The sequence below is a fragment of the Nilaparvata lugens genome, unplaced genomic scaffold (genome assembly GCF_014356525.2).
Source record: "Nilaparvata lugens isolate BPH unplaced genomic scaffold, ASM1435652v1 scaffold3131, whole genome shotgun sequence".
Taxonomy (NCBI): Eukaryota; Metazoa; Arthropoda; class Insecta; order Hemiptera; family Delphacidae; genus Nilaparvata; species Nilaparvata lugens.
In genome coordinates, this window is record NW_024090386.1 from 24,306 (window position 1) to 47,651 (window position 23,346).

Genomic DNA, 23,346 nt, shown 5'->3' on the forward strand with positions numbered 1-23,346 from the left:
ATGCTTCTTATCAAGAATTGAGATTGAATTTTAGGGTCATTGATGTCCTTCAACAAGTCATAAGCTTGTTGAACACGGCTAAACAAAGTTTCTTTCTTCTTCACTCGAATAGTAAGCAAGGCTTGTGGGCTTGCCATTGTAACTGATTAGATAAACAAGGAGATTTGGAAAGGAGCTTTGTAACTGGATTTAACATGGATATCAGTGCATGTATCAACAAGTAACTCTACTATTAACGAATTGAAATTTAAATTGAAAAATAAATCTCTTGGAAATAGAACATATCCGGCGCCTGGTCGGACCATGTGGAAAGATAAACGGGAAGGATGAAGGTGGGGTGAGGGAGAGAGGTTATCTTGCCTCTTTGGGAGAGGGGGAAGGGGAGGAAAGCGCAAACTAATCAGCCCACAATCAAGGCTGCCGATGAATCCGTGAATCCACCAATAATCATGAACTATATTAATATTGAACCATATTAATATTAAATATGAACCGTATTAATTATAATAATGATTGTACTTCAGTTTTGGGAGGTGAAACTATGTTATTAGAATGTAGTAAACATACATAACTACTGTTAAATATATTAAACAATATTAGAAAGATTTGAACTAAATGATTGATTAAAATAGCAATAAAAATAATTTCTCAGTATACTCCATGCTACTGAGAAAAGGCTGTCTTGCTTCTATTTGTCGCTTCATTCTACAATCTTGCCTCGTCGCTTCTTGTCTGCTCATGTCAAAGTGACACCGCGCAACGGTTGGAGACAAGGGGAAACGTTTTGTTGCCTATTATATTATAATATATGCGTTCAACTGCCAACATCTGTTCCATCAACTGGGATATGAATTAACAGATATTTCAGAGATGTGATCAATAATACTCACATTTTCGAATTTGCTCGCTGTGGCGCAGTGCGCAGCCAGTTCTTTATCGCTTGTATTATTTCCGCGTTACTAGCAGTTTTCTCGTACAGCTCCTGTGGGATGTTAAAAATTATAATAAATCAGAATGTATTTAGACAAAGGAGCATTTTCAATTTATAAAGACTGGCTTACCATGGTTTGCTTATAAAGACAACTTTCTTTATAGAATTATAACACGAACATAACTGTAAAAACACTTCCAGTTCTTAGCAAGAGAGACTAAATAGTTGATTCTTTAAACAAATTTTTCCTATTGGATGTTGGTACCGACGCAATTTTAGCACACTGGGCAGATTGCCTTCTCATCTTGCAATGTCTATACCACTGAACTACTTTTCAACATAAATTGTTTTAAAAATTCCAATCAATTCTTAATTAATACAGAATGAAGAGATAATATTTTATGCTCGAGGTATAGGTTACCCCCAGTGAGGTGGGTTAGCTTCGCCTGCCCAATCGCCTTTTATGATTGTAGAGGGGTCGGGGTGGAGTCCAAGCAACCTCCGCGCTTGGCGCTACCTGTTGGTACTCCATAATAGTTGAACAATGCATGTGTCTCAAACACTTTTGAATCAATGGTGATTTCTCTAGTTGCCAGAACATTAGTGCGTATAGAACTAATGTAAACACAGCATTGGGAAAATAATATAGTAAATGCATGCATTTTTACTTTCCTTGCCCTATTACCATAGGTAAGGAAAGTATTACTTTCCGAAAAAATTAAGGTACCCCAATTTCTAAATGTCTATACGTTTCAAGGTCCCGGTTTTCTTTGAATCTACCGGTTCTGTTTGCTTGGTTATGTTCTCGATTATGTTATGTTTCAATCAATCATAATAGTTTAATAGTATTTGATATTCATAGTTTAACATCAAAGTTTTTATATTAAAAGAATACACTACAGCACCAATAGTTATTGAAAAGATTTTTCAATATGAGCTCCAGTGAAGATCAACTAGAAGAAAATCATGTGGGAGAGAAGAAAAGGAATCTTGGACGTAAGAGGATAAGAGCAGAGCAGAATTGGAAAAGAAATGCCCAGAAAAGAAGACGTGTTCAAGGTAAGGCATATGTGAATAATAATAATGAAAGAGTTGAAGAGAAAGTTCTCGAAAAAGTGGAAAGATGCTGCCCAAAAAAATGTTCAGATAACATCAGTCGACAGGATCAACAGGAGCTATTTGAGGAGTTTTATTCTTTAGAGGACAAAAGCTCTCAAGATCTTTTTCTTTCATCATGCGTGCTCACAAATGAAGGTGCTGCAACAAGGCATGTAGATACATTGTGGGAGTATAATTTGAAAGTCAATGGTGAACTAAATTGCAGGAAATTACTTCTACAGTTATTTCAAATAAAAACACCAAGAAGAATTCGTACCATTCAAAACCGAATAAAATCAGGATCCATCAGTTTTGCTGAAACAAGAGGAAAGCACGATAATCGACCTACAAAGATATATGATGATGTATGGGACCTGGTGAAGAAGCATTGGTCAACAATCCCCCATAGCAAATCTCACTACTCAGCCAACAAAAGCAGCCAACTCTACTTCGAAAATCCTAACCTCACCATCGTCCGCCTCTATGAACTTTTCAAGGAATATTACCATGAAAAAACCCATTCAGTTCTCAAAAACATGAAGTATAACACCTACTTCAAATTTTTTCGCACACATTCGCCCTACTCAATAAGAAAACCCAGATCTGATGTCTGTGACTTTTGTGAGAAATCGAAAATAAAGATAAAAAATGACCCAAATGATGTTCAAACCAAAATAATGCTTGACGTTCACCTAAGAAAGTTTGAAGCCTAGAAGACCCTCGAGAATAAGCTGATTGAAATGAGTAAGGATTCTACAACATGTTTAGTTCTTGAATTTGATTATACACAGAATCTGCCCCTCCCAAAGTTGAATGTGAATAATCAGTTCTACAAGAGACTACTGTGGTATTATATTTTCAATATCTACTCTCACAATGACAATGGGAATTTTATGTACTGTTTTTTGGAGAGTGAAGCCAAGAAAAATGCTGACAGTGTGGCCTCATTCATCTAGCATTGTCTTCAAGAAAAACTGAAAAAAACATCGATTCAAAAAAGTTTATCTTTTTTCTGACAATGCTGGAGGACAAAATAAAAATTCCATGATATCTTCGTTCTGCTCATATCTTGCATACACATTCAAGATAAAAGTGACACAGATTTTTCCAGTGAGAGGACACTCCTACAATCAGTGTGACAGGAATTTTGGCATCTATGCAAATGAAATAAAACGTGAAGAACGTATTACTACACAAAAAAAGTATGATGAAAGCATCTGCAAGAGTGCTGAAGTCATCCACGGCCGTGGCATCATGAAGCAGTGGAACTCTCTCCAACCATATTTTTCAAAGAAGCCTGCATCCAGAGGAATTTTATTCAAAATACAAAAGTACTGCAGATTGCAGTACACATCACAAGGCAATATACTGGCAGCAACGTCATATAATGGATTGTACACTCCATTCTCATACCTGATCAAACCCTGTTGTTTTTCTGATGGACTTTTGGACAACCTACCTCCGGCTGAGAAAGTTCAAGTGAGTCCACAAAAAATCAAAGACGTTCAAAGTTTGTACACTTTTTTGCAGCCAGAAGAGATACAATCGTTTGAAGACATATTTTCTATGAAGAGAACAATAACAACTGAAGTAGGTACTGTGTGAAATATTATCTATTGAAGACAACAATAATGACCAAAGTAGGCTACTGTGTAAAATGAGTATCTTTTTTGTCAACTAAACTTTTTATTAAGAACAACTTTTGCTTATACCTATAGCTTTTTTTTAATCTTATCTGACAATATTAAAACAATTTCCTAACAAATATTTTTTGATTATGTTTATATAATATTTCATTATATATGAAATATTTCTCATTGATGTATATCAATATTTTATTGATTATGTTTTTATTCTATAGTAAATCAATAAACACATTGAATATATTCAAGAGAAATGACTTCTTACCTTGAAACTGTTGATTGATACAAAAAAGACCTCAGTGGACCTATTTTCTATGAGAAATATCAGAGTGATATGAAACTATTTATTCATTATCTCAATAGCAGAATAAAGAGAAAATATTGAATTTTCCATTAATATAAAGACTTATAGTGATTAAGCATGATAATTTCAAGAAAAAGTATGAGTAAATCTTTACATGCGATTTTCTCGAAACTATATTTTGTGTCTGAGGTCTTTTTTTGCACCAAACTCCTCAATTCAAACAAAGGAAAATGTACTCTGAACACAATAACAATAGTATAATCGTAGTTTTAATTATTTAGCCGCCAATCGGCATAATGTTATTCCCCGAAATAATTATTATCCTCGTTTAAGAATGAGGCTTATAGATCAATAAGCAAGGAAAGTTGTGTGAGTGTACCACACCAGATTTTTGTGAAAGTGATTTGGTATCGAATGGAGAAGACTAGAATAAATTTACTTGGAACTGGCAGCCTGGTTTGAGTGGGAAGCATCGATGTGTATTCAAGAGAAAAGCTGACAATTTGAATTGAAAATATACTGTAATGAATATTGAGTGACCTGGCCGGCTGTGAGTTTTCGGGTAATCTCATTAATTCAATGGCATCTAGCATGACCTATCGACTGTTTTAGGCAGCTGGAACCGACGGCTTAACGTGCCCATCTTGAACAGGAAAAAAATATTTTGGATGGGCCTGTGTTCGAACCCAGGACCATGGAATTATAAAGTCAGTCATCTATATAGATTTAGTCATACATTGAAATCTTGTTAGTAGTAAGTTGTTATCAATATTATTTGTTTTCATTTATTTTTGGAGTGTAGTAAATCTGGAGGACGTCATTCAATGTTTTGGCAGTGATATTTGGACGACATCTGTTTCGGGCTTAAGCCTGTAGTATGATTGAATAAATAAATGAATTATTATAGAATGAATCCTACTGACCTTCATATAGCGATAGCAGATCACACCAACATAATGGTTAAGAAAATTCGGGTATAATTCCAGTGCCTTCTTAATGGATTGCACCGCCAAATTAATCCTTCTATAAGGTTTTGGAAGGTTTGCCAAACCAAATGCAGTGTAAACACCATTCTTTCATTCTCTCACATCTTCCTGGAATAAAATTTAGAATAGTTCAAAAACATGTTGTATTATAATTTTTTTTTAAATAAAAAAAATAATTACAGTATTATTGAAGTAATAGATGGCCTATGAACTGCAATGTTCATTGAAATATTAATGACATGAAGTATAGCCTTTGAATATAGAATATTTATGTAGAATCAGTAAATTTGTCAGCACAAGTAAGAATCACCGAAAAACAATTGCAAATTCCAAGAGAGATGAAAATGAATCGATCTTGGGTGAAATTCCGTACTCTTTTACACTTCATTGTTAATGTTAAACGTGCTATCGTATCGATACGGAATATTGCCTATGATTATGTTTGTTGTCTCTGAAAGTGGAATGAGTTTATTCAATTGATGTAGATGAGCGTTTAAATCGATTTCATTCATATTCCACATGATATCATTAGTTCCTCCCGTTATTATAACAAAATCAAGTTTGCTAAAATTTTCAACTTGGACAATCCAAAAAGGATTTAATTGCCATAAAACAACAGAATGCGATCAAATATGTTGAAACTAATTAAACCTTCTTAACATGGCACTGATGGTGGATCATGTGACCACTCAAATTCACTTGATGATGCACAAATGTTACTATTGAGAACAGGCACAGCAAAAAGTTGCTCCTTTCCCGAATATAGTTTTCAAATTTCTTTCCATTATAACTGTTTTGTGCAGGAAAAAGCAGCAAAATGTCAAATCTATGAAATCTAGATAGTTTCTTCAGCTTTAAAACGATATATCTTCATGCGCTGTACGTCAACAAATGTGTTCTCCAGCGCCTTCCAAAGATAACCCTGCATGATTTCTGGTGCGTTTTTCCATACGCATGTGGTAACAAGCTAGAACTATAAAATCGATTTTTCATGACATGATTTTTCAAAATGACATGTGGTTGAAGGCTGTACGTCTATGTTCTACGGCTGGGGCGTCATCGGAAAAAGAGAGAAAAGTAATGTTTGCAGCGGAAAACAGGCATTTTTACCATAATATGCCAAACCTAAACAATTAGAAAACCGTGTAACTAATGACTCCTTGAAGGTACAAACTTGGAAATGGTATCAATCTCTGCGTGATGAATAATAATAATAATAATAATAATAATAATAATAAGAGGCCTCTTGAGACTGGAGACTATGTGTCGTCAACAGGAAGACAGACTGCGGAAATACTTCCAGAATGCAAACAGTGGTCTGCTAAAGGCCGTTTGTCTGGTAGACAGGGAGTACAGCCCATTGCAGCTGGCACATGGAGTCCAACAGCTAACAGCCAGCTAAGTAGAAGATAGGCTGGAAGCGTGGAAGCAGAAAGAGCTGCATGGAAGATTTGCTGCAGCACTTCATTCTGATTGTATTGACAGAAAAGAATCAATTGAATGGTTGCAGACTAGTGGAATATTCGGTGAGACTGAAGGTTTCATGTTTGCCTTTCAGGACCAGGTAATCAGCACTAGAGCTTACAAAAGATATGTGATGGGACTCATAGTGGATAGTAGCTGTCGGCTCAGCAGGAAATCGATACAGCATATTTGTGGTGGCTGCTCTGTACTAGCTAATACAGAGTATTTGCAGAGGCACAACAATGTGGCCAAAGTGGTTCATCAGGCAATGGCGAAAAGATATGAGTTGATAGCGATTGAGGTGCCCTATTACAAGTGTAAGCCAGAAATGGTCTTGCATGGTGAAAAGGGAAGACTTCTTTGGGATTGTTGTATGACAACTGACAGAGCAGTGGAGGCTAACAGGCCAGACATCGTCTTGTTTGACAGAAAGAATAAAGAGGCTTACATAATTGATGTGGCAGTGCCCCTTGATGAGAATCGTGTGAGTACCATTGCCGAAAAGAAAAGAAAATACCAGCCCCTGTCAGTTGAACTGAAAGATATGTATAAATAAATTAAGGAAGGTGGTGATAATCCCTATAGTAGTGTCTGCCAATGGACTGGTCACAAAAGAATGGAGACAAGCAATGGAACAACTGCAGTTGGAGAACTGGCATATGATAATTATGCAGAAAGCAGCAGTTCTTGGTACAACTAATATTGTACGTAAGTTTCTAAGCCTCTGATCTGGAGAAGAGTGAATGAGTCTCTGCTTTGAATTGTAACTATTACTTTCCTTGCCCTACTACCATAGGTAAGGAAAGTATTGCTTTCCAAAAAAAATTAAGGTACCCTAATTTCAAGTTTTCTATACGTTTCAAGGTCCCCTGAGTCCAAAAACATGATTTTTGGGTGTTGGTCTGTGTGTGTGTGTGTGTGTGTGTGTGTGTGTGTGTGTGTGTGTGTGTGTGTGTGTGTGTGTGTGTGTGTGTATGTGTGTGTGTATGTGTGTATGTCTGTGAACACGATAACTCCATTCCTAATCAACCGATTGACTTGAAATTTTAAACTTAAGGTCCTTATACCATGAGGATCTGACAATAAGAAATTCAATAAAATTGAATTCAAAATGGCGGAAAAAATGGCGGATAATTACTAAAAAACCATGTTTTTCACGGTTTTCTCGAAAACGGCTCTAACGATTTTCTTCAAATTTTTACCATGGATAGCTATTTATAAGCCCTATCAACTGAAATGAGTCTCATTTCTGGGAAAATTGCAGGAGCTCCGTAATATTCTTGTGAAAAATGGCGGATAATCACTAAAAAACCATGTTATTCACGGTTTTCTCGAAAACGGCTCTAACGATTTTCTTTAAATTCATACCATGGATAGCTATTTATAAGCCCTATCAACTGACATGAGTCTCATTTCTGAGAAAATTGCAGGAGCTCCGTAATATACTTGAGAAAAATGGCGGATAATTACTAAAAAAACCATGTTTTTCAGGATTTTCTCAAAATAACTTGACCGATTTTTTTCAAATTCATACTCTGTATAGCTATTTATCAGTTCTATTAACTGGCATGAGTCTCCTTTCTGGGAAACTAATGGGGGGTCCACCCCATCCTTGAGAAATGGACTTTGTAACCTCCTTCTCGTGCATGAGGTAGGTAGGTAGAGCAGTTCATAAAAAGAACACATAGTCAAGATATTTCATCTGTAGATCAGCTGTTTTGACGACTTAAAAAAAATGACGACTAAAAAAAATCATCGAATTTCAAAATTTACACAAAGGAAAAAGTACTCTGAAGACAATTATATATACACATATAAAAATGTCTGATCGTAGTTTCAAATATGAGCAAGGAAAGTTGTGAGAGTGTACAACACCAGATTTTATTAGTCTTGAGATCAGAATTGATCTCCGGCTACTTAGTTATTAAGACAAAAAATATTTTTCAATAATAATAATAATGTGTAGAAAGAGAATGTCTATGATGGCAATCTCAAAAATATGTGCCCTCATAGAAAAATCCACAATGGCTTCATCATTGACAGACACTTTTTTGGATTGTCAATAATAATATCTTAGATTTTCCTATGATGACAAATATTTTTGAGATTACCATCATAGACATTCTCTTTCTACACATCATCACGAAGAGAATGATACCATTTCCAAGTCTGCACCTTCAAGGAGTCATTAATTTATTACACAGTTGTTTATTGATTTTCTGTATTACTTTTTTGTGAAAAACCGAATAGCTTTGAAGCCTGCTCTTGCATTGCATGTTGTGTATTATCTTTATTTATGTATTGTTATTGTAATTCTGTTAGAAATTTTATTGTAATGACATGGCCTAGTGTACTGTATGTATTTTCTAGCTTTAATAAAATAATTGAATCATAATAAATTCATTGAATCATTACACGATTTTCTAATTGTTGAAATTACATTTTGAAGCTTATGAAATATTCTACAACACTGTACCAATAATACTAGAGCATGTCTACTGCGAATACAGAGCGGGAAAGTGAGATATTGTCCTCGAAAAATGTATGTTTAAAGTTTTTGTAGTTGAATAAAAATCATGAAAAGAGTTGTCGAAATGAGACGTTTCTCTCGAGCATCATATTTTGGTTAATTCTAAACACTTTGGTGATAAAACCAATCCGTTATGTCTCACAATAACTGAATAGCAAGCGATATAGAAATTTCTGTCAATAATGACCGCCATCTTGAATTTTTCAACAATGTCGAATATTTTTCGTTGTTTCCATCATCAATATTCTTATTCGGCTTGTTGTAACGAAGAGATTGAGACAATTTGAAAGTCTCTATCTTGAATTAGTCATGAAAAATCTATTTTATATAGTTCTAGCCTGTTACGTATATGGAAAAACGCACCAGAAAACATGCAGGGTTTTCTTTGGAGGATTCATTTTTCGACGTACAGTGCATGAAGATATATCGTTCCAAAGTTGAAGAAACGCTCTAAATTTCATAGATTTAAAATGTCTCTATATCTCTTGCACAAAAAAAGTTATAGTGGAATGAAATTTGAAAAAAAAGTTTTTTGGGCTTTTGAAGGTTATAACTAAAAAAATATGCGTTTTAGAAGAAAATTTTTTAAAACATAAATTGTAGAGGGAGATTTTTGAAATATTTTCGTTTAGAAAAACGGTTGAATATCTTGAACCGTTATTGAAATACAAGCGATATAACAAAACCCTGAAACTTTTGGCGGCCATCTTGTTTCCGAGGTGTTTGCCTGTGATTTCGACTTATCATCATCACGATCCTTATTATGCTAGACCTAACGAATTGATACATCTTCCACGGATGTTACCCAAAAATGACCACGGAGTGCCTTATTCATGACATTTGCGCCCGGACTATTTTCTCATTTTCTATAATTGGAAACGTTATTCCTTGACGAAATGAAACATTCCTAAATAATTCAAAATAGATGAAACTTTACACTATTTCATCTTTATTTTATTTAGTGTTCAATTTTTTAGTTTTTAGAAATTTTATTTTAAAATCTGGTGTAGCGCACTCACACAACTTTCCATGCCGTTAGTGTTCACACGCATCTCAAGTCTACTATTCCAAGATCTGAGCCAGCTGGTGACAGGACAATAACGCTGGAGACACACGAGGTCTGCTATCTCCTCATAGTGAATGATTTAATAGAATCAATTTTAACAGTTTACAATTGGATAATCACATTTTCTCGAATTTCGAGCTTATTTTCAATTTTAGGTGAAAATGTTACTGAACATTAATTGTAGAGATTTTTATGCTCAATCTTTTCCACTTGAATTTTTTTGTTTAAATTGTATTTGAAGCCTGATAATTGGGAATCTAAAAATCAAACTTTGCATACATGAGGCGGAGCTCCTGAACTTTTTACAGATATGGGACTTGTGGCAGTTGATAGAGCTTATCAATGTCTATTTTAGGTATAAATTTGATCAAAATCGTTTGAGCCGTTTTCGAGAAAATCGCGAAAATCCTGTTTTGAAAACATTTTCGCCATTTTAGCCGCCATCTTGAATTGCATTTGCTCGAAATTGTTCATGTCGGATCCTTTATAATAAGGACCTTAAGTTCCAAATTTCTACTCATTCCGTTAATAATTGAGAGTTGAGATATCGTGTACACAGACACACATACACTCATACACACACACACACACACACCACACACACACACACACACACACACACACACACACACACACACACACACGCATACAGACCAATACTCAAAAACCACTTTTTTGGACTCAGGGGACCTTGAAACGTATAGACATTAGACATTTAGAAATTGGGGTACCTTAATTTTTTCGGAAAGTAATACTTTCCTTACCTATGGTAATAGGGCAAGCAAAGTAAAAATCGTTAGTAGGTTTACTGCGACTACGCCCCGTTTCGGAAAGCCAATTTTCTGACGCCAGCTGTTTAAAGTCTAGAACTCAACGAAATACCGAGCTCGGAAACCGGCACATTGTGAGGTTTCACACCAAAGCTGGGCCGAGCCGAGCGGAATCCGCGTGCGCGCTGACTATGCAGGATTTAGTCGGGAGCATTCAAATCAACGCCGGGCCAAGCCGAGCGGATTTGTGCAATCGGCTGGCCGCCCAACTCGAGCGTTTTCGGCCGAGCGGATTCTGCCTTCTTTCAGTTTAGTTGGATCTTCCCACGTAGTGAGTTCTCACTACAAGGCTAGAAAACCTACTGAGTGAATCGGCTTCAGTGCGAACGCAGGCAGATTCCGCTCGGCTCGGCTCAGCTTTGGTGTTTAATAGAGTATCGGGTAATTTTTCAATGTATGACTATAATATCCAATGAATAATTAAAATTAAAAGTGATTATTCAATTTATGGTATGACTTCAATAAATCGTCGAAATCAACAAATGAATGAATCAACATCTACTTGCATCTAATAGGGCCGGTTGCACAAAAGCCTGTTAAATTCTAACAGTGATTAAATGCCAAGAGAACTATTAAGAGAAGACTTCTTTCCAAAACAGACTTCTCTGATTGGGTATCATGGCATTCAATCACGATTTAAATTTAACAGGCTTTTGTGCAACTGTACCATTATCTAACAAACAAAAAAACAATCATTCACTTGATTTTGGATCAATAGTAGATTATATTATGATATCAAATCGTTGTTTGTCAGACTATAGTGAGGTCCATGTTATAATGGAAGTGGAGAAAGATAGGAGAACAGCGAGGCCGACTCTCTGCCTTGTCACTGCCTTCTATGGAGGATAGCTGATACCGTTATTATTCTTGCTTAAAATGATCAATTATATTTTATTTTGAAATATATTTTTTTTCAATGATCAAATAATACATTTTCATGATTGAGTTAAACATTTTGTTAGTTATCATATTTCTAAAATGTTGAAATATCTCTGGTAACTTTTAGGAGGACAGCGCTATCTGCTTTGTTGAATGATAGACAAGGATAGCAACATCAATATCAATCAAATACTACCATTAAAACGTGGGGACCTTACTATAGATGCAAGTACTGGAGGTTGATTCACATTTATACATCTATTGAAACAAGAATGAGCAGTTGATATTAAATCATATCAGCTATCCTCCATAGAAGGCAGTGGCGCAGGGCAGAGAATCGGCAACGCTGATCTTCTATCCTTCTCCACTGCCATTATAACGTGTAGCTCATAACTCAAGTATTCTATGTTTCAAACTGTATCATACCATACCATACCTTACCCTATGGCGCTACAACAGCCATCTGTGGGCCTTGGCCTCCGCTACGATTCTCCTCCATCTCGGTCGATCCTGACACAACTCTCTCCAGTTTCTCACTCCCATCACTCTAAGGTCCTGCTCCACACCTCCCAATACTGTCCCCTCCTGGAGATCTGAATAGGGGACTGTTTTACCTCCAGGAATATTTGTTGCATCAGGACCTGTCATTCTAAGGATCGCCGTTTCTTCTTTAAAATTTGTTTTTTACAGTGTAGAGTCTTAAGTTCTACGACCAACCCCCAATTTGGAGGACCAGAAAAAGAAGAAGAATATGGCCAAGGGAGGCCGACAGAAAGAATAAAGTAAGAATGGCACAAAGCCAAGTCAATGGAAATAGTGCCATTCTAGAAATTTGAAAGTTCCAAAGCATATAGAAGAGAAGAAGGGAGAGGGAAGAAGAGCTTTGTAAAGGGGTCCCGTTAGTCGCCTCCTACGACAAGCCGGGATACTGTGGGCCTATTCTGGTGTGACAAATTGCTGAGTCAGGTGGTCAACTCAGGGCTCCCCCAACCCACAGGGATGTTTCAAACTGTACTGCATAAAAATGTGAGTACTGTATAAAAATGTGTCATCATCTATCCAAGATAGATTCGCATTAGTTTTCTGTAAAGTGTGAAGTTTTTAGCTCAAAAATTTCTAGTTTCATTCAAAATTTAGACTTTTTGAATAACTATTACGTTATGTAAGACTCTATAATAGTATCTATTTGATTCAAAATTTTCTTGTTTATCTGAGTATTGAAGAGCATAAATTGTATTTTGAAAAGTGGAAGTGACATAACCAACATTTTGATTTGGACAGTATAGTATAAATTGGAAATGGGACAGTTTTGGGCATGAACCTGTTGTGCCTTTCCTCATGTTAAGTATTTGTACACAATGTGATAAATTAATAAATTAGTACTGACAAATTACCTATCAAATGGGATTATTCCCGAAACTTTTGATGTAATGCAATGGTTATTAATAGATAAATAAATAAATAGATAACATTCAATAATATTAAATGAAAAAGATGAAGAAATTGTCTAGAAACTGTTTTTTTTTTTGTGCGAATTAGTAATTAAAAAGTGTTTATTAAGGCAGTTCGGTACACTTTTCTATCATTTAAATTGGATGATCTTTTTCAATATAAATGTTAAGATCATTATAAGAGTGAGAAAAAGTGGCAACTGAAATTTTTAAGTGGTCTAATAAGCGAGTTATGGGTTGTTGAAGTGCTAAATTTCCAGATTAAGTTTTCTTTCCAGATTATGAATAGTCCAGGCAATGAATGCTCAAAAAAGGGTATAGGGGGAAAAGTTGGGAAGACATTTTTTGACCCCGCAGTTCTGTTAAGGATAGTTAGGAGGTAAACATATCAAAAGTCCCCACTCCTACCCCCTGTGCTAAGGGGTTGGGGGTGGTTTAAAGGTACCATTTTTTGGTTTCTCTCATAAAACTCAAGAACTATGTATCCCAAGGACTTGTCATATAACAAATTAAAGCTTACTTAATGTCCAACATTATTCATTCTAAAAAAATTGTCTTCCCAACTTTTCCCTCTATAATCTTTCCTTGACTGGACTAAAACGGTTTCGACCACATTATTACAACTCCTCTTAAAAATTCAAAAAAATGTATCTTTCCAAACATTTTATTCTCCATTTCGTTCATAAATAAACAGTAACATTTCTTGTAAATTCGATAATTTTTTTATTTTGGCATTAATCGCGAAAAAACGCATATTAGAACAAAGCCAATGATATACTGAATGTATTAAGAAAAACTCCAATGGAAAATTCGAAACCGTTTATGATCTGGAAAGAAAACGGAGTTTAGCACTTCAACTACCCATAACTCGCTTATTAGATCACTTAATAATTTCAGTTGCCACTTTTTCTCACTCTTATAATGATCTCAACTACAATTATATTGAAAAAGATTATGCAATTTAAATTTGAATAAAAAGGTGTACTGAACAGCCTTGTCTGTGATTAGGTGACTAGGTGACCTATTAGATGCTATTATGCACTGGCCTGCAAAGCTGATCAAAAGTCCAGCATAAAGAGCATAAAGATCAAGATACTCTTATACAGGACAGTTATCGTGCCAGTACTCCTATATGGCGGTGAGACTTGGGCAACTACATTGAATGAAGAGAAAATGTTGGGTGTCTTAGAAAGGAAGGTCCTGCGGAGGATCTTTGAAGGTGTTGGGGAAGCAGCAATTTGGCGCAGGCGGCACAATCAAGAGTTGTACCAGTTATATAATACAGGCTGATAGACAGTGACGTCCACGTTATAATGGCAGTGTTTGATTAGCAATGGTATTGCTATCCTTGTCTGTCATTCAACACAGCCGATAACAATATCTCTTTCTCGCTTTGCTCTGTTGCCAAATCGTCTTTTAACAATGTAGAATTAATAACTAGTAGTTCTGCGAACAGTAGACCTTGCTCATGAATAGCCAACAACTTTCAAACTAATGAGAAGGGCCATTAAGAAAGTACAGTATATTGTGAAGATTTATCCATGTCATCTATTATTTTCTCCATTGAAAGTGCTAAAGACATTGTTTCCAGGGACACCGGACTTATAAATGTCTCTCAAGGAGATACCTTCATATCGTCCCCATATTTACAATATTACAAATTTTCTAACAATTAATTAAAAGAAATCGGTCAACAGACAGAAAAATGGAATATTTAGTAGGCAATTTAGACGATGAATCGTCTCACAGACGATAAAGAGACGGAAAATGATTCTAAATAAGATGGGTTTGTTGGTGACAATGACAGAAGGTTGCTAATAATGTTTTTCATGAAAAGTGGATTCAATGTTATGGCGGCTTGTTATGCCTATACAGAATTTTTAGGCTCACAAGTCGGTTTCCGATCTCATACTAAAACGAAAACAAAAGCTAACTAAGCTGTGATGTCTCCGGCCGGTTCGGTAGGTCTAGAAACTATTCATCTATGAAACAGGGAAATATCGTGTTGAAAAAGGAAGAAGAAATGGTGCAATCAAGTGAGAAGTTTTCTTCAATTAATAAATACAGTATGATTTGGAGCGGCTCAGACGTTTCAAGGTTCACCGCTGACAACTCTTGTCCACTATCAATAGCATTCAAACGATACCATTCATTCAATACAGCACATTTTAGAGCGGCACAATTTATATTAAAACCAGAGGTCTTATCAAAAATCGTTACACATACGTTTCTGCGCCTTGTTTCAAAGAACTTGTATACCAAATTTCATCTAAATCGGACAATAACTGTAACTATAACTGCGGTACAAACAAACAAACAGACGAAAGCCGATCGAGTCGAAACTAAGACCTCAGCTTCGCTTCGGTCAATTAATTAACAAAATATTTTATCTTAATTGTGAGAATTCATTATGAAATTATTGAAAAAATATAATGTATTGCTTAATAAAATGTAATTGATTAATTAAAACGAGAACGTTAATATTACATCAATAAACCTGTATCAGCTACCATCTATAGGAGGAATTGACAAGACTGAGGATCGGCAACGTTGTTCTCCTATATTTCTCCAGCACTGCCATTATATAGTAATATAGTAACGTGAACCTCACTATATACACAGTGCACAGACTAAGATGGGCAGGACACCTGATTCGAGCAGCCCCACCCAAGATGGCGATGAATGGGAAAATATAAGGAAGGTGACGAGGGGGGATGGATGTGGTTGACCAGGATGCGGCCAAGGTTGGAGTGCAGGGATGCGGTGAACAGAGATGCTTGGAGGAGAAGATTGAGCGAGGCTGTGACCCGTACTGGGTTGTAACGCCAAACCAGAACAAGTTTCAATTCATTGATAGTTAAGTAGTGTGTACCTTCTTTCTGATACGATTGTCCTTCTCCTGGCGGTCCTTGTTCTTTTCGAAATAGATCTTGGGGCTGTCCTCCTTCGTCTTGAGAATGTCGGCGCCCTTTTTGCCGATCAGATGTCGGTGGATCCAGGAGGGCACGTCTAGGTACTGCTCCACTACGCTGTTCGCCTTCTCGTATATCATCGTCAGTGCTGCAACGACAACGTAGATGTATGGAGTGCCTCCTCATAGATCACAATAGAATATAAATATATGTTTACATTATTTTGTGTATTGCAGAACTGCACAACCAGGAGGCAGATTGCCGACTGTTATGATATTCAATCAGATGACCACCGCTTAAAATGCTGTCTTGCTTCCGCATACACAAGACAGGACCATTTCATTTTCAATTGGCAAAGCTGTTAAAACAGAAAATTATTATTCAAATATTGGAATAGAATCACCTGACACGAACAAACTACAATTCATTTTGTATTATTTGATCACAGAGTTATCTCAAGTCTCACTGTTTAGCGACGTTTACACGTTGGAAAACGTAGCGTTGGCGAAGCATATCATCATAGAGAAAATATAGCACATGAAGATATCCCAAGTCAACTCAAGCCGAAAGTCCTAGTAGTTGTTTTTGGTGAAGCTATGTGACACTTGAAGTATCTCATACTGTGCCATTCTTACACTCCAACCCTGCCAAAACACTAATAAATAATAGACAGTAGTCGACAGTGAACAGCTTGAGATGACAAGAAATTGAATTGATTTGAAATGTAAACGAACTATATCATGGGATATCTTCTCAAGCTATCTTTTATCTTTGGTATTATAGATGTGATGTCATAGGGCGGGCGGTGTGAAATGGCGTTTAGGAATCAGCTGATAATCAACGAATCACAGAGCTTGCTGCGCTTCATTTGGCTTGGCCCTAGTAGTGATGTAGACTGAGTAACTTTGCAACATGCAGCAAGTTATTCATGATAGCAGGAGGAAAGTTGATATATTCAGCCTTCCTTAGAATAAGAAAATGTTTATTGTCATTGAACAAATCAATTGCAATAGGCGACAGAAGAGTCATGCCCCCCTGCTTCTAAAGTTGTATAAGGGCGAGACCATATCAGGCATTTTTGAAGTCGGCAGGTCAGGACGCTCTCCGACTAGCTGATTGGATTCACGCCTAATATGGAATCGCTCTGTCTTTTTTTGCTACATCATAGTTTTGAAGCTTGGCAAGAAGCAATCTATAGGCATATTAACACAGAGAAAAGATAGCATAAGAAGATATCTCATGGTTGTTTATGTTCTAAACTAAAACTCATTACTGTCGACTACTTACTATCATTATTGTTTTGTTGGGGTAAGAGTGTAAGAACGACACAGTATGAGCAACTACTAGCTTCACATAGATTAACTAATAACAACTTCTAGGACTATTGGCTGGAGTTAACAGTGAAGTGGAACATCTTCTAATGATATGTTTTTACTTTCCTTGCCCTATTACCATAGGTAAGGAAAATATTGATTTCCAAAAAATTTAAGGTACCCTAATTTCATGTTTTCTATACGTTTCAAGGTCCCCTGAGTCCAAAAACATGATTTTTGGGTGTTGGTATGTGTGTGTGTGTGTGTGTGTGTGTGTGTGTGTGTGTGTGTGTGTGTGTGTGTGTGTGTGTGTGTGTGTGTCTGTGAACACGATAACTCCATTCCTAATTAACCGATTGACTTGAAATTTTAAAGTTAAGGTCCTTATACCATGAGGATCTGACAATAAGAAATTCAATAAAATTCAATTCAAAATGGCAGAAAAAATAGTGGATAAATGACTAAAAAACCATGTTTTTCACGGTTTTCTCGAAAACGGCACTAACGATTTTCTTCAAATTTATACCCTAGATAGCTATTTATAAGCCCTATCAACTGACATGAGTCTCATTCCTGGGAAAATTGCAGGAGCTCCGTAATATTCTTGAGAAAAATGGCGGATAATTACTAAAAAAACATGTTTTTCACGGTTTTCTCGAAAACGGCTCTAACGGTTTTCTTCAAATTTATACCATGGATAGCTATTTATAAGCCCTATCAACTGGCATTAGTCTCATTTCTGGGAAAATTGCAGGAGCTCCGTAATATTCTTGAGAAAAGTGGCGGATGATTACTAAAAAAACATGTTTTTCACGATTTTCTCAAGATTCAAGATATTTCTCAAGTTTCAAATTCATACCCTGTATAGTTATTTATCAGCTCTATTAACTGGCATGAGTCTCCTCCCTGAGAAACTAACAGGGGGTCCACCCCATCCTTCAGAAATTTACTTTGTAACCTCCTTCTGGTGCATGAGGTAGGTGGGTAGAGTAGTTTATTCAAACGAACACACTTCGATATTTTATTTGTAGAACAGCTGTTTTGACAACTTTTAAAAATTTCATAATTCAAACAAAGGAAAATCTACTCTAAACCAATAACAATAGTATAATCGTAGTTTTATAAAATTATTTAGCCGCCAATCGGCATAATGTTATTCCCCTAGATTATCATCGTTTAAGAATGAGGCTTATAGATCAATGAGCAAGGAAAGTTGTGTGAGTGTACCACACCAGATTTTTTCTCTATAGTATTAGAACGTTTTGATTGAAGATGGCAAAGGCCTACCATTTCGTTGCAGACAGCCATGATGTGGTCCTTGGCAGCTTGCACTCCCTCCTTGTCACCAGCTATAGCTATCTGGTCCTTGCCAGTGGAGGGGGGAGCCAGCGATATCTTGGTCTTGGCACAGAATACATAACAATGAGTGTTCTTTACTCCGTGGTCTTAGTCTCGGCCATCAGCTCGTTCAGCCGGCTGTTCTGGTCGCAGAAGAATCTATATAATAAGAGAGAGTACAGTAGGGTTGTGTTTGTTCGCATCAAAACATGCCAACTTGTGGATTGCATACCGAAAAAACGGGAATGATTAGATCTTCAAATTTTGCACATAGATTCTAAAAATATCAATCTCGTGCACCTCGGAGCCCGAATTTCAATTTTGCTTCTAGATTTTTCAGAATTAATGTTGAAATTTAATTCATGGGACATGAATTCATAACTATGTTAATATAGAACTATAATCTAGAGCAAGGTACCTAGAATACATATTCTATAGTAAGGTCCACGTTATAATGGCAGTGGATAAAGATAGAAAAACAGCGTTGCTGATTCTCTGTCTTGATTCATTATATTTCTACACTGACAAAAACAGATTTGGCATCGTTGCGGAGCTAGAAAAGGATAGTGCTACCTGCTTTGTCGAATGATAGACAAGGATAGCAACATCAAAGTTTATCAAATACATTATAACTTGGACCTCACTATAGGTACATTGATCTAGAGAGACTACCTCTTCGAAACAGATGATTAAAATTGGTAACTAAATTAATAGCCAGTCCAATTTTGTCAGGTTGACATCAAGTTGAGGAAGGTTTCTGAACAAGATTTGAGTTATATCAATTTATTATGTTAAGCTTAGTATCAAGTTATGATATGTTAGTATCAAGAATTTATCTATACTATAAAAAGGGAAGAACTGGCTTATACACGTACGGGATATGAAAATTATGTTTGACGCATCATCACGTCTAAACTACTGGACTGAATTCAACTTTTAATTTTGCATACAGTTTCTTAATTAACTGAGGATGGTACTATGCCAACTTCAAACTCTACAATATTCCACTCAGTCAAGTTTCAAAATGGACCCTTGCGGAGCACGGGTTACCTGCTAGTGGCCAATAAGTGCGGTGCACTATGATGCGCTCCATTGCTTTGCCGCACACTCAAATACAACACATCAATTGCATTCTATAATTGCCTTATAACTAAGTAACCAAAGAGAAAAAATAGCATAATGAGATATGCCATGGTATGAGGAGTTTATGCTCCAAATTTCACTGTTAACTCAAGCCGATTACTGTCTGTTATTACAGTTTTGGTCGAGTGAGACTGTAAGAATGGCACAGTATGAGAGACTAAAAGCGTCAAATAGCTTCACGAAAAAGAAATGCTTGGACTATCAGCCTAAGTTTACAATGAAATTTGGAGCATAAACGACTTATGGGTTATCTTTGTATGTTATTTTTTCACACAAAAAGAATGTATCACACGGACGTGATATGGATTTTTGCCCCTTCACGAAACAAAATCACAGTCTTATAGGGTCCACCTAACTTCTTCTGATACAGGAATATTTTATATAATATTAACTGTTCATTCTTGTTTAATATAATCAATTATATTTTTGTCATGAGAATATATTCTTCAATCATTAAATGATACATTTTGATAATTGAGACCTCAATATTTTTCTCCATTAGCTTATTTAAATTAGAAAAAAAATGTTCGGAAAACAATCTGGAATAATTCATTTTTACGGAACTAACTCAAGTTCAATTTTCATTTTGCATTAAAACTCCCAATAATATTTTTTTTTCTCACAGAAATGAATCCATGATCTACAGTTTACTATAATATAAAAGTGTGTTATTATCTCTGCTCTTCCATTCTGATTTATTACTTATCTTAATTATTAAGTTTATTCAGGCTTATGAATATTTTCAATTTTTATAAGGTTTTAAAAGCTTCATTACAAAGAAATTTGGAGTAGGCTATCAACAAAACTTACAATATTATTTAAAATTCGAACACTTGAAAAGTTTGAAATGTATCCATGATCTACAGTTTACTATAATATAGTAAACTATATTAAAAAAGTTTATATAAGTTTAAAAGTTTTTTATATTATAAAAGTGTGTTACTATCTTTGCTCTTCCATTCAAATTTATTATTATTAATTCCATTCCATTATGATCAACTGTTGGAGCCTTCTGAGTCAAACTTGGGGCATCGGCGGTAAATTTGAAGACGATGGCCGAAACTTCAACTAATCCTGATTCATTATCTTCTCTCTTCCATTCGAATTTATTACCTATCTTAATTATTGAGTTTATTCAGGCTTATGAATATTTAAAATTTTTAAGCTTCATTACAAAGAAATTTGGAACTGAACAAAATTTTCAATATTATTTGAAATTCGAACACTTGAAATTTTTGTCAATTGTTCAAACATGGAAGTGTTCAAATTTCAAATTGTTCGGAATATGGAACACTGTCTGCGAGTACCCTTTCTGAAGTCAACTTAATTTGAAATAAAATATATAGCTCTGATTGGATTAATGTCAACCAAAATTATTATATTAATTTGAATCGTTATTATTTCAAATCATTTTTCGGTTGGAAAATATCGAATTTCAATATTGATATTTATTACAATTCTACACCTGTTTTAAATTGGTGAACCTGTAAATACAGCTGAAACTGAAGTATTCCTCATTGCGTTCTTATCGTTCGTGGCTGATAGTTGTATTTTTGATTCTCTGAAGTTGCTCTCGTTTTTCATTTATAGTTTAGTTCCTATATCCTCTTAGTTTATTGTAGTTTAGTTATTAGGTGTAGCATTTTATAGTATTTAGTTAGTGTATATATATATATATTATATATAAAGAGTGCCGGCCTTCATCGGAAGCTATTCATTTCTCTTCAACTATTTTCTTCTACAAGCTCCGAGTTACAAGGTACCTAGCTTCAACCCATACTCTATAATCCAACAATAATTATTAAAAAAAGAGTTGAATTGTTCATTTTTTGACCCACCACTAATATTACTAATACTTTGAAACCATGTTTTATAATAATAGCTCTTAATTTATCAAAACTTTATAACTTAATTCAGTTTAAGATTTGTGATTGAATCAAAATAAATTATTCATATTTTGATTCCAATCATTTAGAAATAATCTTTCAATCTTTTGTTATTTGTTTGCATCAAATGTCACAGATACTGACAATTTAACTTATCTCATTGAATTTAAATTTGAAATACTCTCATCGGTAGACTCCTTGAAATCAATTATTTGAGTTTTAATCTTAACACTTTCTCAAAGTATATAATAGATACCTAATTGTAATCACACAATATAAATATTTTAATTATCTACTGTACACAATATAAATTACTCAAGAAATCCATTCAATCTATTAATAGGCGTTATTTATGTTGATATTGTAAAAAGCAGAGTAAGTATCTTACCTCTCATGGAAAGAATAGTTGATTCTCAAATACCGGTAGTTTTGAATCCAACAATACAAAATCACACTAGGCTACAATAGTGACAATAGTATTTCACGACATAAGTTAGTAACTTGCAATTAATATATAATTAAACGGACGTCACCACATCAAAGAATGTGAATGTTTTTTCACTTTAAAGTTTTATGAAATATGATAGTAATATAATTAACTTGAAATATGCATAAACTCTTCTTTACTAATTCACAACACTACACACAAATTCAAAATAAACAACTGAAAACCTGAAAAGAAAATGAGAGGTTAGGTTACCTTGAACTTGAACTTGATATTAAATCAAAATGGCATTGAATGGAAAAATAACTCTCGGTCTCAATCAGCACAGTATTGCACATGCGCTGGTAATGATTTTTTCCCGTTCCATTCAGTCATCTTTCAATGTAACGTTCTTTGTGATGATGGCTACCGAGTAATGTGACTGGAGCCAATCATCATTTTATTTTAATGATAATATTATTATCCAATCATGATTTATCATTGAATTTAATATAACTAACTGAACATAGAAGTACTTAACATTATTATAACTAAAATAGTAAATATTCACATATTAAAAATTTAATTTTGAAGAATATTACCAAAAAACAAAATGAATTCTGAAAGTCAATATCATAGTCAATATATAAATATTTTTTCCAATAAAAGAAAGATCACTTTTGAATAATATAATTCATAAAATATACCGGTTGTTATTTAACTGAAGTCAGGCAATAGCCTGTTTTTTCTTTTCTGATTCTTGTATTTTTTTGCTAACCTTATAAATAAATAAATGAATAATTATTGCCATTTCAAAGCAAACACCGAACCCAACCTTTCACATTTGAAACATGTATAAACATAACACTCGATAAAAACTCCCAATTTCTTCCAGCATATTGCAATTTCAAATCAAAATCCTAACCCCCTAACCTTCCTTTTCACCTTTAAAACATCAACAACATAACTCTACCTGGACCCTAACCCCTTCTAGCATATTGTAATTTCAAAGCAAAAACATACTACTATTATGAAACGTTATTAAATATAACCTATATAAAACCTAACCCCTAACCCTTTCACATTTAATAGGTTGGTACTTAAGATTCATTCAACATCTTCAGTACAAAACATAAACATGTGGTTTA

The 23,346-nt window shown here is 35.0% G+C and overlaps 1 protein-coding gene across 7 annotated transcripts; it reads right to left on the reverse strand.

The window, feature by feature from the left end:
* Nucleotides 1–146: 146 nt before the first annotated feature.
* LOC120355589 (vigilin-like) lies at nucleotides 147–22,749 on the reverse strand. 7 transcript variants are annotated; one of them, XR_005573665.1, is made up of 5 exons: nucleotides 22,163–22,458; nucleotides 18,695–18,904; nucleotides 16,055–16,242; nucleotides 4,900–5,066; nucleotides 165–982 (listed from the first exon to the last, which is right to left on the reverse strand). XR_005573665.1 is itself a non-coding variant. In XM_039444158.1 (4 exons), the coding sequence occupies exons 3-4, from the start codon at nucleotides 16,232–16,234 to the stop codon at nucleotides 887–889; spliced, it is 276 nt and encodes a 91-aa protein (XP_039300092.1). In that variant the 5' UTR covers nucleotides 16,235–16,242; nucleotides 18,695–18,904; nucleotides 22,163–22,742; the 3' UTR covers nucleotides 148–886. The 7 variants fall into 7 exon arrangements, 2 of the variants coding, with proteins under 2 accessions (XP_039300091.1, XP_039300092.1); XR_005573664.1 differs by having other exon boundaries at nucleotides 172–982; nucleotides 4,900–5,070; nucleotides 22,163–22,482; XM_039444158.1 differs by lacking the exon at nucleotides 4,900–5,066 and having other exon boundaries at nucleotides 148–982; nucleotides 22,163–22,742.
* Between the last annotated feature and the right edge of the window lie 597 nt (nucleotides 22,750–23,346).